A 17,245-nucleotide genomic window follows, 5' to 3' on the forward strand; every position below is an offset into this window, starting at 1 on the left:
TAAAGAGAAGGCAGATATTTTCCAATTCTCTTTTTAGAGGTGACTGTCAGGAAATAAATCTTCACTGTTTTTGAGTTATTGGTAGCTAAGAGTTGGTTTACATCGGAGATCTCAGTGAACGGGAGGATACATTTTCATAAGTATATGCGTCCTTGTTAGTATCTTCCCAAAAGCATATAAGGCAAGAGTCCTCTTGCAATGAGCAAGAAAGGAGAAGAATATTGGATTTTTACAGAAAAACTGAGGACGTTTCATAAAGTTGGGTGAGGAATAAGGGAGAAAGCACAACATTAGGAATGTGCGAATGATTTCAACAGATATGGAATCCATGTCAACAGTCGTGTATTCAGAATTCCTGTTTCCAAAACATGTGGCAGAGCAAAATCCTTTCGAAGTTTCTCTCCACTCAGTGTTGATATAATTTATTCTGCTTGATGCTGAAGACTTGTGAATAGTTTTGAATGTCAGGGTTTTAAGTGAATACATGAAAAAATTTCTGAGACATTGCCTTTCTTAGCTGTGCTTATAAGAGGGCTCATAAATTCTTTTCTTTTCTTTTCTTTTTTTTTTTAAGATTTTATTTATTTATTTGACAGACAGAAATCACAAGTAGGCAGAGAGACGGTTGGAAGCAGGCTCCCTGCTGAGCAGAGATGTGGGGCTCGATCCCAGGACCCTGAGATCATGACCTGAGCCTAAGGCAGAGGCTTTAACCCACTGAGCCACCCAGGCACCCGAGGGCTCAAATATTCTGAAGCAGATTTATCTGTCTGTCTACCTAACTACTTATCCATCCATCCATCAATGTATCATCTCCCCCCATCAAAAAAAAACCAAAAAAACAAAAATGAACAAAACCCAAAGAAGAGCTATTACTCTTTGCATCGATTTTAGTGACACTGTTGCATTATTTGGCTTTTTTATAGTTCAGAAATGTGTGAGGACTGTGACTGGGAGTTAATTATTATATCCCTCCCCACATTGGAAGTTGACAGGAGACAGCTTACCAATTTATAGCCAATATTATAAAATGACTAACTTTTTAAAAGTTAGAGTAAAAGAAACAAAGTAAAGGAGACCCAAGCAAAAGTTAATACCCTGATGTCCTGTATGGTTATTGAACTTGGAGTTTCATTTCCTGGTAGTCAGAACCAAAAGGAAAATATGATCAGTTACAAAATCATTTTTGCACATAAGATCAAAGTACTTGAGTTGCTCAAGTTCGCCTTACCGGTTAGACTTGAAAGACATTTCTCTTCTGGGACTGAGCATGTCAAGAATGTCATCTTGAACAACAAAATTTCTCTGCAGAAAACAGGGCAGTGAATTTTATATCGCTGCTTCTTACGCTGCTTGCCTGGAAGCTAAGGAAGCTTCAGCCTCTAAAGGGGACATCCCACCCGGAGCACGGGTGAGCCAGAGGAAGTCCATGGGACACGTAAGGCACTGGGGGTCATCCTGGGTGCTCCGTGGGACCGCTGTGGAACTGACCGGAGCCCGTGGAGTTGTGGGGCACCGAGGAGCAAGGCATCAGCGCCAGGGGTGCTCCCGTGCGCATGCGAGGTTAAGAAGCACCGAACGGGGACCTGGCTTCCTGGTGGTTGGCGCTGACGCAGGGAACGCAGGGAACAGGGAGATGGCACTTTCTCCTTCCGGTGATAGTTCCGTGACAGTTTTTTGTGTTCCCTTTGTTTGGTTTCTGTTTCCTCATTACTGGGCTTTGAATGAAAGGTGTTCTGCTGACATTTAGAGGTTGTGTTCTCTGAACGTGTCCCAGAGTCCACACTCTGTCGTCAAGAAAAGACAGAGCCTTGATTTTTTTTTTTAAGGATTTATGTGATTTAAAAAAAAAATTATTTGTGGGAGAGAGAGCACAAGCAGGGGGAACAGCAGGCAGAGAGAGAGAGAAGCAGGCTCCCCACTGAGCAGGGAGCCCAGTGCAGGACTCAATCCCAGGACCCCGGGATCATGACCTGAGCCAAAGGCAGACTCTTAGCCAACTGAGCCACCCAGGCGTCCCCAGAGGCTTAATTTTAAATCCAGTGAGTGATGGGTGGGGCTGTCATCAATTTAAGAATATTAATGCAGCAAACGGAGACTTGTTTGTGTAGATGGCCCCCTCCGCTCTGTAGAGATGTGGGCCGTAAGATAAGATAAATAGAAGATTCTCGGGTGCCGGAGTGGCTCAGTCATTGAGCATCGCCTTAGGCTCAGGATCTAGCCTGCGTCGGGCTCCCTGCTTCGAGGGGGGCCTGCTTCTCCCTCTCCCATTTGCCCTGCTTGTGTTCTCTCTCTCGCTGTCTCTCTCTGTCAAATAAATAAATAAAATCTTAAAAAGAAGTTAAAAAAAAAAAAAAAAAAGGATGATTCTCCAGACCTGCGCTAGTTTATGATGGTGATTAGGCAGTTACGTGGGGCAGGGGACGGTCCCAGTCATCGGGCCCGTCTGTCACCTGGGGAGCGATTGCAGACTGGTATTTTCTCCATCAGCAGGGCTCTGACGAACGCCCATTAGGGGAGAGCAGTTATATATGTACCTGCACATGTGTGTGTTTTCTTTTTTTAAAACCTTAGCACTAAGGTTAGGAACCAGAAGGTACTTCTAGGATTCAGGGTTCCCTATTGAATGACTGTTTTATTTGGGTTGCGGGGAGATCCTCCTCCAATGAGTGCTCCGTGCTGGAACCACTGAGAAGTACGCCTTTATTCCAAATATTGTCGACTTTCCTTCTCTACCACTAGGCCTACTCCTGGCATATAGGGAGCCCCAGGGAGGGTAACTGGGCGTGATTCTAGAACCTGTCACGAAGCAGGTGGGATTCCGTGGCATGTGGGCCTGGGGGAGAAAGACTCAGGGAGCGGAGCAGAGGGCTGTTGCCGCGTTTTTATCCGTTTGAATTACGGAGATGTATTGGTTTGTTCATCTGACAAAAATGTTGCGTGCCCTGCCTCTGGCAGTCCCAGTGATTTTCTTGGAGCAGAAAATCTGTCCTGAAGACCATAGATTGTGGGACATTGACTCTGTACCTTCTTGCAGAAGGGGTCTGTGAGGAGCATGACTCTTACAAGCTCGTGGTGGGGGGAGGGGCTTGAACTTGAGAGTCCGGAGAACAGAGACAGCCTCATTTTCGCTGACACCCTCTGCTGCCAGGCCGGTTCCCGGCGGGTGGATTGTAGGCACTCCAGAGCTAGGGGTTACCAGATTCTGGAAGGAAATTAAGGATAAACACGATAATTTGCTCTGGGAACGCAGAAAAGTGCCTGTAAAGCTCTTTTGGAGAAGAGAGGTCGTATCAGGTGAGTCTCTAGGAAGGGTGGGTGGGAGCAGGATATTCTCAGCAGCCGGGCCTGGAGATGACTAATTGCTTCTGCCTCTTCGTTGAGGAACTTGCAGGGATCTGGAGTGTTACTAGTGCAAGTATCATCACACTTAGCCTTTCTAAGGCAGAAGATTTTAGGTGATCATTTGCCTGTGTCTTCAAATGGAACGTATACAGATCAGCATTAGGGAGAATTGCTGAATACTAAAACATAACCTAAATGAAGAATTTCAGCTAGCAAATGTAAAACAGAATCCTATCTCTCTTTGACTTTTTTCTTTGAGTATTTTAAATTCGTGGAGCTCTTTCTCGTAAATACATGAATGTGTACTTATATATGCATACTTGAGTCGTAATATTTCTTTGGATTTCTCCACTATTAGGTTTTTTTTTTTTTCTTAATTAAATAGTTGGTAAGCAAACACAGGTTTGAAAACACCATAAATTAATTTTGTCAATTTCTTGCATGACCAGGAGAAAAGACTGTCAGGATTCATTACAGAAATTTGTTCTGAGCATATATTATATGTCAGGCACGGAGATGGTGAGTCATAATTCCTGCTCTCAAGGGAGAGAAACTGTAATTAAAAAAAAAGTCCAAAAATTGAAACACCATATGCTAGGGATATAATAGACGTGTAAGTGGGATTCTAAAGGTATGTAGGCAGGGAGCTCCGAGGGAAGAGGGTGTTTCGTGGGGGCAGCAAAGCGAACGGGAACCGGCAGGCAGATGAACCAGGGAAGAGAGCTAGACCTGCTCCTGGAACGAGCCTTGCTTGATTTTTAGTGAGCAGCACACCCGTGAGAAAGCAAGCTCCTAGAGACTAGATTCTGTGTGAGGACCTGCCTTATTTTTACTTCTCAGGGTAAGCAGGAACCAGTCAAGAGACAGATGAAGGAAGTTTTGAGTTCAAGGTTTTGTGTTGAAGATAGAAGCTGGTCTTGGTCTTATATTCTGTAACAAAAACATCCACCAGCACTGTGCCTCGCTCTCCGGGACCCCGTGTTTGTATCCCGAGTGCCTTTGGCATAGTCGGTTCTCCTGTAGAGTCCCTCGCCCCTGCCCAGCTCATATGGGATGGTGATGGCTGACTTTTAGGACTTTATTCTTAGTTTCTCAAAGTTTGGTCTCTAAGGACCATGCCTTGTCAGATGCGGACATCTGGCAATAAACACTCCCTCCCGCTCGAAGATGTGAGTGTTTCTTTCTCTCAAATATGTGATCAGTGCGTGTGACGTGTCACTGCAGCCGCTTCCTTGTAGCCCCTTGTCGACTGCCTGAAATGGCTTAAGTGCTTGAAGGCAGATGTTTGCGTGCGCTGTCTTTGAGGTCACCTTGGAGTTGTGCTTTTTGGGATGGCATGGTACAGGAGACGGGTCAGAGCCCTTTGGAGCCTCAGGGCCCTCTCTCTGGGTCAACGTTGAATCTTCTTGCTGTTGCATCGTTTCCTGCAAAAGTGCTGGGCCACGCTCTGCGGGTGGTGGAGAGCCAGGGAAGCTTGTCCAGGAGGGAGTGGCGCATTCGCAGGAGGGTTGCAGGGAAGCCGTCTGCAGGCTGAGTGGCGTTTGGCATTTTTGGATTACCCGTTCTTATGTGGCCACTTTGAAGCCATTTTAAAAAGGCAAACATTTTCACATTAAAAGAAACAAGCAACATGTAGAAAGCAGTAACTACTGTACAAAACAGCCCTCCTGGCATCTTGAGCCTTCCTTACCTTACCACGAAGTCCTTTCCCTTGGGTGGAGAACAGAACCCAGTATGGGAGGGAGTGGGAGTGAGAACCATCTGGAAGACACACCCAGTAAGAAGTAGTCACCCGTCCATCTTCTCAGAGAGGGCCGTCAGTCATCCCAAGCCCAGAACCTGCTCTTTGGGTTATAGGGGTTGAAGGGAGGGGCGGGGTGGGGGTTTCTAGCTCCATGGTCCGATTTGCGGTCCTCTGACTTGTTCCCTTCAATCACTGAGTTCCTTTTTTTTTTTTTTTTTTTTTAAGATTTATTTCTTTATTTTAGGGAGAGAGAGTGCACTGGGAGGGTCAGAGGGAGAGAATCTCAAGCAGACTCCTGCTGAGCGCAGAGCCCAGAGCAGGCTCAGTCTCAGACCCCGAGATCATGACCTGAGCCCAAACCAAGAGTTGGACATTAACCAGCTGTGCCACCCAGTGCTCCAATCACTGAGTTTTTTTTTTTTAAAAATCAAGACAAGGATTTGGCTATGTAATAATGGACTCATTTGTTTTCTTTAGGGAAATCAAGAGGAAAGGTTTCTGCATTTTATCTATGTCCTGAATTTACAAACTTCACTTAAATAGATTTTATTTTATTTTTTTTAAAAGATTTTGTTTATTTACAGAGGTCACAAGTAGGCAGAGAGGCAGGCAGAGAGAGAGGAAGGGAAGCAGGCTCCCCGCTGAGCAGAGACCCTGATGTGGGGCTCGATCCCAGGACCCTGACATCATGACCTGAGCTGAAGGCAGAGGCTTAACCCACTGAGCCACCCAGGTGCCCCCATTTGAATAGATTTTCAATCCCATATTAAAACCCTGGGTGGGGGGAGTTGGGAGGGAGGGGAGCCTGTGGACCATGAGGATCACTTCAGTTCCATCCAGTCTCCTAGGAAATTCTTGAACACGTGTCTAACACTTCTCCCTGATGCCTGAACACTGTTAGTGTGTGATACTTAAAATTGAAAGTACTCCATAGAACCCTAGTTTTGGAAGACAGGAATCCTAGGACCGCACTTTGAGCTTTCCCAAGTTTTTCTTTACAGAAGCAGGCTTTAATAAACTTTGTTACAGTAACACATAAAAGCAAGAACTCAAATCTGGCTAAAGCTAGGCCAAGGTTAGGGATGGAGAAGGAGTCATGGTAGAAAAATGACGTTGTATTTTGACAGTATTATATCAAGATGACTCGTGAAAAGTCTTGCCTGGATATTGACCCCTTTAAGAGTTTCTGAAGCTCAGACCAGGATTGAGGAACTTGTCTAAGACAATAAAAAACTGAGGATGGGGAGGAGACGAAGGAGTGGGTTTGAAAGCTATGGGGTACCTGGATGAAAGAGTCAAGCAAAATTTTGATCCAAAAGTTTTTTCCTAGTACCAGTCCCTCTCCTGCCTCAGGGGAAGGTTTTGTTGTTTTGAAGCAAGCCACACAGACCACAGGACTTGTCCTCACAGGACTGGATGATTATCTAGTTAGATAGTACGTGATTTCTCTACACTGGGTGTGTGGGGGTGGGGACGATATCATTTGTATCCCTCTGCCGGACACACAGAGTGCTCTTATTGAATAAACGAATACTGGATTCTCTTAAAACTATTTCCAAAATGTTTCTCTTATGGAATCATTATCTGGGTTTAGCTAATAATCGAAGTCGTCCTCTTTGTCTTCTTCCTCCTCCTTCTCCTCTTCTTTCTCCCTAGTCCCTTCCTCCCTCCGTAGTGTTGCACTGTGTATACACAGGGGTGTGTCTGTGTGTGTGCATATGTGCACGTGTCTACTTATTATCAGGCATCCTGTTAAAATTGAAATCCTGTTGATTTCAGTGAATTCTGCATCTGCCCTGTGACATGGTGGCAGATCTCGCTTCCCAAAATGTGAATTGATTTGTGACCCTGATTCTGTAAGGTAACTGTGCAGACTTGCCCCCACTGACCTTTCAGTCCCTTGTCAAGTGCCTGCTGCATGTCAGACCCCAAACACGGTGCTGTGTAAGCTGCCTTCTCGCTACTCCATGGACTGCAGGCATAGAGCAGAGCTGGAAGAAGTTGGTACCAGCCTTCCACGACTGCCCATTCCCTCTGCTCTGTGCATTAATGAAAATAAATAAATAAACTGAAGCGGGGTGTCCTTAGGGTTCCCATTCCCATGCCTCCTGTGAGAAGCACAGGCAGATTTCTCTGCCCTTCCTTGACTGAGGTCCCTAGCCCAGTGTCTTCTGCTGCGGGCCAGCATCCCGTGTCTCTGCCTTCTGTTGGAGGAAGGCTGGGGCTCAGCTTCATGGAATCCCGCGCACAGGGCAGGCACTGAGGGGCTAGCCAACTCCGATGATAAATGGGTTTATATTTAAAGGTCATAAACCTGAAAGGTTCCGTTTACTGAACAGACTTACCTCTGCGGGATATTGATGTAAGGTATCTTAGATCAGAATATCTGTGCTGAGCTGGACAAAGACACACGGAGCCACGTAGGAAGTGGCCCGTCTTCAGGCTTTTACTCAGGAAGGAACATCTGTCTGGAAAATCAGCAGCTTGTGAATTTGAAGTTATTCTGTTTACTTTAATGAGTAAAACATGAAGTCCTAAGGGTAATTGGGAATGTCTTTGGAATAACTTCCCTTGGGGGACGTTTTTCCAGAATTTGGTTGCTTGTAAGAAAGTCATAAAAACGAACTACGAAATTAGTTGAAATAATCTATTTTTCCAAAAAGCTTGGAAATCGTTGTGTTGGGAATTTGTTTAAATTGAGTTTCTCTTGAGCAGAAAAGGCTATTTTTATAGATTTATGACTAGGTAATTATTTTTATGAGCATTGGGGGATTGTTAGTATTCTTTTGTTAAAAGGGATCCTAAAAATACTTAAAGGGCTTACTGAATTTGAATTAGAAGCTCAGTTGTCTCTTTGTTCTTTCCTCCAAATCAGGTGTGTTTTGTTAATTTCTGAACAGGGGAAATATCGTAATTTCCTCCTTGCCCTCTGTGCACCCCCAGCCTCTGTCCTTGCTTATGCTGTGGAATTTTGCACCTTCCCATGACATACCTTTCTCAATAAAAGTCATTTTTTTCCTTTTCCGAATGTCTGTAGATTGCTGATGTGTTCATTACCTTCTCTTATCTCTGTTTTGGGGGACTTCATGTTAAGCTTCTAGAGGACAGATTTTCCTAATCGTCACCCTCAGAACCCACACCGAGAGTACATCTCTTCTCTCCCGGGTACCCGTGAGCTCCCTGGGAACCCTGCCCTGTGGCTGTTTTCCATCCTCCACACACTCTTCCATTTTACTTATTAAGGGACTGATTCGATCTCGAAGGGGAGAAGCCGTTCATTCTTCATTCATCTGTGAGCTGAGACCCTGCAGCAGCAAACACTCATGACTGGAGTCAGCCTCTTTGCTTCTGGATGCTTGCAAACCCCAGGCAGGATGCCGCGCCACTGGAGGGCTTTCCCCCTGTGGCATCGCATGCTCTGGGCACCATTTTCAGAAGGAAGTCCTGAGAGGCATGAGAGATCAGTGCTAAATTCCAAAGAGCGGCTTCCAGGCCCTGAAAGCAGATGTTTCCTCCTTGCTGCTTTCATATCTTGAGTCCGGTCCTTTTCCTTCCTGGCCTAATTTAGTCTCTCTAAACCTCTTGTTTCTTCCTAATGCATGTCTCCAGGACCTGGCTTTGGCAACCCACCTTTGAAAAAGTATCACCCCTTGGCCCAGTCCCCATTGATAGCACTCTCTAGAAGAAGTGACTCTCGGCTGGCTGGCCCGGGATGGGGTGCACATGGGATCTCCATTGTGATTTTGATAATGGTTAGGTGCATAGGGTCAGAAGAATTTGGGTACACCCCAAAGCTGCTTCATCACAAGAGGATTATAAATAAGATTTCTAACATCTTGAAAGATGACCTCTTCAGTGCTCTTTGCTGTTTATTTTGGATTATATTCCATAATTAGCACGTGAACATTTGAAATAAAGAGCTTTGTTTGTAAGTTCTAGGAAGAGTTTCTTGTCCACAGGGATTTCTGCTGTTCCTTGAAACATTATAACACAAGCAAATGATTTTATATATACGAAAAATTAAATACTGTGATTTTTGTCACCTTGATGGTTACATTTGATTGTTAAAGATTAAAAAATATTTTTGTGTGACGCATTAAGAAATATTGAGAGGCCGGGCATACATTGAAGTTGATGCAGGCAGTCTTTGGAATTTCACAAAAATACTGTGTGAGAGTCTGTTTTTCAAAAACTAATGTAATTCTAAAGGAAGAAGAAACTTTTTGTGCCTATTTGTCATACCCTATTCTAAAGTCTGACTTTTGAGCTTTATTTGATGCTTTACTTTTGTCATTTCAGAACAGATGTCATCTTAAAATGATTCATCCCTGATGAGATTATTTCTGTTTTGTAGCTAATAGAAACAAGCCCTTTTCAATTATGTAGCAAAAAGAAAGCAGTGTGGCTACTTATGTTTAGGATATACAAATGTCTATGAATTTAGAAAATTAAGCATTGATATAATATTCAAAAATGATTGTAGCTCATTTTTTAAGATAATTAAGTCTCATCTGCTCTATGCCATATGCTGTGTCACCACATAGCATCCCTCTTACATGGCAACTAGAGACCTCTTCAGATTTAATGTATTTTTTAAAAAGTATGATGTCGTTTTTTTAACCAGTCATTTTGGCCTAGTGTATCTTTTTTCATGTTATTTTCATTCATCCTATCTATATCTTCATATTTTACATGTGACTCCTATGGGCAACCTATAGTTGGATTTTGCTCTTATATCCATTCTAACATCCTCTGCCTTTTAATTGGAATATTTTGTCCATTCATATTTAATGTAGTTATCAGTATGGTTGAATTTAGGTCTACCATTTAATAATTTATTTTCTGTTTGTCCCCTCTGTGTTTATTCTTCTTTTCTGGCTTTTTTTTTTTTTTTTAATTCCATTTTAATTATTTTGTAGCTCTTGTCTTATTCCAGGTATTATAATTTTTAGGACCTTTATTGAGTTAATTTTGTCCCACTTAATTGTAAAATAAGGGAATCTTGAAGAAATGTAGGTCCATTTACCATCCCTCTCCCCTCAATCCTGTTCTTTATGCTTGTTTTCATAGTCTTCCCTTTTTGCGTTCTAGTGACCATCTTGCCCATTGATGTATATTTTGAGGAGAAACTTATTTTTGTTTTCCATCTTCTGTTGTTCTGAGGCTTGGATTGTGAGAAATGCTTACCAATAATGTGGCTATGAAGGGATAACTATATTGTGAAAAATGTGTTAATTTACCATGATTATGCCAGCATAGGAGAAGAATGCAATAAAGCTTTCCAGGATAAAAAGGTATAGTTTCTGACTTTCTCTAACTTACTTTCCCTGAAGTTTTCCCTTCAGATGTGATACAGTGAATGTCTGATGGTAGAGCATAATACTAATTTAACAAGGTAATATTTTTCAAGTGGGTGAACATTTTCTGACTTAGGAATATGAGGCAACGATTGATGTACAGATACCTGCAATAATGTTTTACAAGGAAGACCAACATTGTGCCTCTCCTTAAAAATAAGCAGATAAATAAACAGCCCTCATGGTTTACACGCAAAACACACCATACATAATTATCCCTTCTTTTCCTTCTCTTCTCTGTCCTTCTTGTGGACTCTCTCAGCCCTCGATCAGGTTCAAATGAACTTAGAAATTGGTGGAACACTTGGAGATTAGGAATTTTTGGAAAACACTTTGTTGTGTGTGTTATCTGATTTTGGAAAAACCTAGTTTTTAGGGCTGAGCCAGAGCTAGAAAGAAAAAAAAATAGCGGAGGTTTGTAGATCTGACTTGTAGATGTGAATTTTGAGGCTGACTATCCTCAGAGGATTAAAGTCAAAAGCAGAATTTCCCTACTGTGATTCGAAAATATTCTAGATTTCAGGGTTGAATTAAAGGCAATACCATTTTGAGAGCTTTTGAAGAAAATGTCATGAAATAAATTGTTAGAAACAGTTACTAAATTCAGGGAAGTTTCCTACGACAGATTTTGTTCTGTTAAACTTTGGCTCATGGAGATGACAGACTAACAAAGTGGGTTAGCCTGCTCGTGGGGAACATCTCAAGCAACTCATTATGGGAGATCCAGAGCGCGTGAAAACTTGAGGTCTGTTGGGAAACGCATACGCTGTAGGTAGTGGCGACGTATTTGCTGTCGTCTTTCCTACTTTGCGTTGTAGATGAAATAAACTTAGAAAGGAGACTGTAGGACATGGAGAGCATGGAGTTTGGGGCAAAGAAGCCGTGCCGTTACCTTTGATGACCGTGAAAGCAGAGTCGCTGGTGAGATGAGCATTCTGAACAGAAAGACGATGGGGGAGGAACAGGAATACTGGTTAGATAATTGTGAACGTGCAGCCCTACATTCCCACCGATGGGAAATAACACAAGCCCCAAACCAAACTCCTAAAACTGAAAAGCGATAGATAACAGCCATTCAGGGATGCAGTGAGCATCCCTGGTGCTGGGGAAAGTTCACTCCACGAGCAGAACAGCCGTGCAGCTGATCTGGAAATGAAGGGGGGCCAAGACTGGCTTTCACGTGTCAGGCCATCTCTATTCTTAGAGCTCAACTAGAGGACAGAAGAAGTGGACGAAACCGCGCCCTTGATGTGGCGGGGCCCAGAACCCGTGCTCGCCCCACCGCTATCGTCATCGCATTAGAATAAACCGTTCATTTCGGCGTGCGGTGAATAGCAGTGCTGACACGCTCACAAAATAATGCAAAGCATATGGATCGCCCGTTTTTTTAAGTAAAAACTTCTCCAAAGATTTATTTAGGTTCCTTAATTACAGAGTGGTTTGGAGGATGGGCATGTGGCTTCAGTCTGTAGTTGTAAGTGTTGGCCTCGGTGCCGGGTGCATGCCGGTGTTGCCAGAGAGAAGCACAAGACCGGGAGCAGGGCTTGCGTCCCTCGTGGCTGCCCCTTGGTCATTGTTTTAAGTAAGTGCAAGTCCCGATCTGAGTTTATACGAGGTCAGCGGATGATCACGGGGGTGCTGTGCTGGGGTCGGGTGTGTCAGTATGTCCGACCCAGTTTTTTCCGTGCTTACGTGCCTCAGCTGGTATATTTCAGGGCACTAAGAACTCTGTGGCTGTCCAGAGAAAGAATAGCTTTCCCTTTTAGCTTTTATCTTACATGAAAATATACCCCACTAGATGAATCAAGCCCAGTTTGGGGGGACGGCAGTTAAGTAAAACCAACTGTTTAACTTCAGTGTTTTGATGTGAAATAAATCCATGGTGGGGTCCTTTGGTGATCTTCTAAAGCCTCGTGTGTGTGTGTGTGTGTGCGTGTGCGTGCGTGTGCATGCAGTGTACACATACACACGCACACACACAGTCTTCTGTCGTTACTCATGCGAGGAGGACTTCCGCATCATTCAGGGTCTGTGAATGGTGCGGCACATAAGTAACGTGTGGCCTTAGGAGCGCAGGGAAGGTGTATGTTCACTCATGCGGTCAGCATATGGATTCGGAAAGATTCACTTGTATTTGCTGTGATGTGTTAGTGAGGCTGGTGAGAAATTGAAACACCGCTTTTCTTTCCCGCAGGAAGTTCATGAGAAGAAACAAATCTCCTAATTACCGTTCTATGGGCCTCACTCCAGTAGTGACTTTGTCAAAGCTTGGAGAGAATTCACTCTTCATTCTTTCATATTTTGGTATTACAGGGTCTTGTGTTTATAACTATGCAGGATGGCACAGAGATTAACTAGACAGAAAGACTCTGCCCTAGAGGAGCTTACGTTCAGGGAAGGGATAAGAAGATGTGGGCGTAACTGATTGTTACACAGAAAGATTTCACACATTTATTTAGGGCTTTACAACACGTACAGAGCTCTTAAACAGCTGGCTAACTCAAGGATGTGGCTCCATTCTCCCAGTCCATACGGGAAGAAACTGCTGTTCGGCTAGGGGTAAGTAGCTGGCTCGAGGTCAGGTTGGTGGTGAGCTGTGGGTCTCCGTGTAGAGAATCCAGCCCAGGGTGTGTTCCGCTCCCACAGTCCCTGTGTTTTTCACTTTCCCTGGTACGTAGCCGTGCACACCGGGGCGTGCTTGTTTTCACCCAGGGGCATCAGAGAACAGGAGAGAAGGATGCTGAGCGGTCTTGGGTGGTGGGTGAGCAAGGTGCTGGTTCACAGGGAATGACTGAGAAGGATTTGAGGGGCGAGTAAGACCTTGGTGGGCAGAAGGAGATCACTGTGCACTGGTCACAGGAAAAAGCCCCTTGTGCTAGATATTTACATTCTGTCTTCTTCATGCATTGATTGAGCAGCTGGATGTAGGGTTCACTTACCACGAGCGAGGCACTGGGCTCGTTGAAATCATGGTTCTAGAGTAAGGTGGCTCTTTGAGGGCCCCACAGTAGTCCAGCCAGAAGATAAGATCACAGTCCTAAGAGGATGTGACACGAGGGGAAGAATGTGGTACGCAGTGTTTCTTTCTGGGTGCAAGTTACGCCTTCCCTGGGAAAGGGCTCACAGACATATCATGTCATGTCTCAGTCTGAGTTGGGTCATTTTTCTTTGAGGAGGCTCACCTTTGTTTCATAGACTGTTGGAAGGATCAGATCTGATTGTGAGTATGTGAGCATCTCATCCTGGCACATCAGCGGTGCTCTGTAAATTGTCAGCATGAGTGGCATGACACACTTTCTCAAGAAGAGCCGAAGTCATTGAATGAAAGGCTGTCTGTGGTCTGGTTAGCCAAGTTTGAACTCTCCCTAGAGCCCCGCCCTGCACTGGCCTCCTGGTCTCCAGCCTGGTCTCCTGTGTACTCCCTGGCCCTGTCCCATATGCGGTGGCCTTGTATCCCGGTGGCCAGGAGCAGGGCTCCAGGCTGGCTCTGCCGTGTCCCATTGGCTGTGTGACCTTGGCACATCACATCTTCCCTGACACAGTTTCACCATCTGAAAATGGGATTAATAATAATTTATTCTTGGTAGTTTTGTTATGAGGTTTAAAATGATTAAATAGGAAAGGCTTGGAGACAGTGCTGGTATGTTGCTATTTTTATCTAATTCTTACCTGATCCTGCCACTTTCCTGCTTACAGTCCTGGAGTGTGGCTCCCTTACCATCTCTGTTCTCATTCGGAGTCTGCCCATCTCCTTCTAGCTTGTCGCTCATCTGTCCCTTCTTATGCTTTGCCTTCCAGCAGCGAGCAACGGCTCATGGCTACCCCTCCACCCTGCACTCTGGGTTATTTGGTCTTTTGCTTTGTTGCCTAGAAGCCCTTAATCTTGCTACTATATTCTTTAGGACTTGTTTTTCTGCCCCTGAAGATTGTGCCCTTCCATTCCCCATCCCCCAAGGCCTCTGTCTTGTTCTGCAGTGTTTGCACAGATCTCTCTCTTGCTTTTAACTTGTTGGGTTGCTGTTTTCTATTTCTGTCTCCCTCCCCTGCTTTTGACTGAGAATTCCTGAGCCAGGGCCGAGCCTGACTTACCTTTCCATTCCCAGCACGTTCCTTCTACAACATAGACTCTCGGGAAGTCCTTGTTGACAAATGAATTAGAAGAGGGACTTTACCTGTTTTAAACACAGTACCATATTGTCAGAATTATTTTTCAGTTAGCTTGGGGGCACGTTTTACCTTGTTTGTAAACTTCAAGGCAGGGAAGATCAACCTGTGGACGTACTTGGTTTTGATAGGGGGTCCTTTGTCCTCACAGGGCCCAGTGAGGACCTTGAGGGACTGGACAAGGCCCATGGCAGACACGTGATACCGCGGGCCTCGGGTGGGTGGTACAGCTTCACTCGCATGTCTGGGAAGGCAGTAGTTCTGTCTTTAGCTGAATGATGCTAACACCAGCTATTTGGTACTTGATAGCGTTTATCTAATGTTTGAAAAAATTTTTTCTCATTGTTTTGAAACTAGTGTATTGTTCTGAAAACCTCTACATCCCAATTTTGGACATGGGCTGTGACATTTTCTCCTTGGTTCTCTGACTTTCCCAGATTCTAATAACGATGAACCTTAAGGGTCACATTGGGTTTAAAAAGTAAATCTTCGGGGCGCCTGGGTGGCTCAGTGGGTTAAATCCTCTGCCTTCGGCTCAGGTCATGATCTCAGGGTCCTGGGATCGAGCCCCACATCGGGCTCTCTGCTCAGCAGGGAGCCTGCTTCCTCCTCTCTCTTGCCTGCCTCTCTGCCAACTTGTGATCTCTGTCTGTCAAATAAATAAATAAAATCTTAAAAAAAAAAAAAAGTAAATCTTCAGTGTCTGGTAAATTGGTACTGTTTTGTTTCCTAGAGAATGCGAAGGAAAAGGTAACATGGGCCACAAGGATGGGTGGGTTTATTTATTTCTTTTAAGACTTGGAAGGAAATAAAATCTGATGTCTCAGCTTCCTATCTAAAGTATTTCCCCATCTTTTAAAGAGCCTGTGGCTACATCTGATAAACACATGATAATGAGCTGAATTTTAAGGACTTTTCTCCCATTATCCCCTGCAGCTTTGCCCTGTCAGATGAAGCATACAGGTCCCTAAGAGATCAAGATAAGGACCAGTGTATTCTCATTACCGGGGAGAGCGGAGCAGGAAAAACAGGTAAGGCCAGCCCCGGGACAACCTTCCTTCTCCCCTGTGGAAGCTACACTCTGCGCTGATGCTGACGGAGAGAGGGTGGGTGGGGCTTCACTACCACGCAGCTGCACAGCCCGCTGTGAGGGCTCCTTCGCAGGAGGCTGCTGATAAGGATCATGGAATGTTCTCTGGGAAGGACTTAACATCTCTCACAGGAGGAAACGGGATTTCAGCCAATATGGGAGTCTGTTTCTGGGTTCCGGATCTACTTCAAGGTCTTTTACTTTTCCTCTAAGGCCCCAGACCTGTGAGGTCTTACCACTTCCTTGATGAATGACAAATTGTTTGGGCTTTGAGAGGCCACAGGCACATCTTACCTCAGCTAAAGAGTGAGGCTGAAAAAGTGCTTAGTTTCCCTCTAGTCTTTGAAGCCTAAGGAATTGAGATTTTTCTATATATTTTTAGGTGGGCTAGCAACCTCCCCATAAAACAGACCCTTGAATGGAGAGGTTATGTTTTTTTTTTCTTATGCTTTTAATAAAGGTAATTCGTATGATTGATGATGCTTTTGAGTAAAAATATGATTTTACACATGATGCCCAGCTAACTGGGAAAAAATTGAGAAGAACTGTGCTCTCTGAGTCCACGCTTGGGCAGGTTAATTTCTTAACTGAGTTTCTTTGATGGAACCATAAATCCCTGAGGGAGGAGGAGGGGAGGGAGATGTATTTCCACAGCTATTTTATCTATAAAATGTTCTTGTTTTAGACACCAGACTCTGATGATTCTACTACTTTGCCAAAAAGGAATTTAAACTTTCCTACTTTGCTTGGCTGTTAAGTGATCAGATCAGCATACCTCAGGCCTCTGATTATTATGAGAAGAAAATAGCCCAGGGTTATTTCAGTCAACTGACTGAAATGGATATTTTGTTCATAAGCCCCTCTTAAAATTTGTGCCTTTAAAGTCTTATTGATTGGCATCAATGCCAAGAATGGAAAGTGCAGGGGTGCCTGGGTGGCTCAGTCCGTTGAGCGTCTGCCTTTGGCTCAGGTCGTGATCCTGGAGTCCTGGAATGGAGCCCAGTGTCAGGCTCCCAGCCCAGAGGGGAGCCTGCTTTTCCCTCTCCCTCTGCCCCACCCCGTTTGTGCTCACTTGCTCTCTCTCAAATGAATCAATAAAATCCTTAAAAAAAAAAAAAAAGAATGGAGAGTAACAGGAAGTATACTCTGATGTCATTGAAAGGGATTATAGTTGTGTCCCATGGAACAGCCAAACTCCCTTCTTCCATAGTGATGGTGAGCTCACTGATCTGGAAAGCCGACTGCTACGTTCGCCATACAGATTCACCAACACAAGTTCTTTCTTACCTAGAGTTGAATTCTGCCTCTACCTCGTGGTCTTAACCTCTGCAGTCTGGAGCCCTATCCAGTTAGTGTACTTTGTTTTCTGTGGGGCAGTCACTCAGTTATTTGAAGTCATCCATTGTGTACCTTCCTAGGGCTAAACATCCCTTGTCTTCAAAAATTTACTGTGTAATGTGTAGTCGTTTATTCATTCATCCAGGAAATAATTTTTTCTAAGATTTATTTACTTATTTTAGAGGTATAGGGAGGGGCAGTTGGAGA

At 44.3% G+C, this 17,245-nt stretch overlaps 1 protein-coding gene across 4 annotated transcripts in view; it reads left to right on the forward strand.

Moving 5' to 3' along the window:
• LOC111160816 (myosin IB) overlaps window positions 1-17,245 on the forward strand; it is a 190,377-nt gene that overhangs the window by 76,806 nt on the left and 96,326 nt on the right. For all 4 annotated transcript variants that reach the window (XM_022524212.1, XM_022524341.1, XM_022524416.1 and 1 more), the window contains exon 4: window positions 15,547-15,641. In XM_022524212.1, coding sequence (XP_022379920.1) covers window positions 15,547-15,641 — 95 coding nt within the window. The remainder of the gene's footprint in view (window positions 1-15,546; window positions 15,642-17,245) is intronic.

This window comes from Enhydra lutris, unplaced genomic scaffold (genome assembly GCF_002288905.1).
Source record: "Enhydra lutris kenyoni isolate GAN:26980312 unplaced genomic scaffold, ASM228890v2 scaffoldscaffold1, whole genome shotgun sequence".
NCBI lineage: Eukaryota > Metazoa > Chordata > Mammalia > Carnivora > Mustelidae > Enhydra > Enhydra lutris.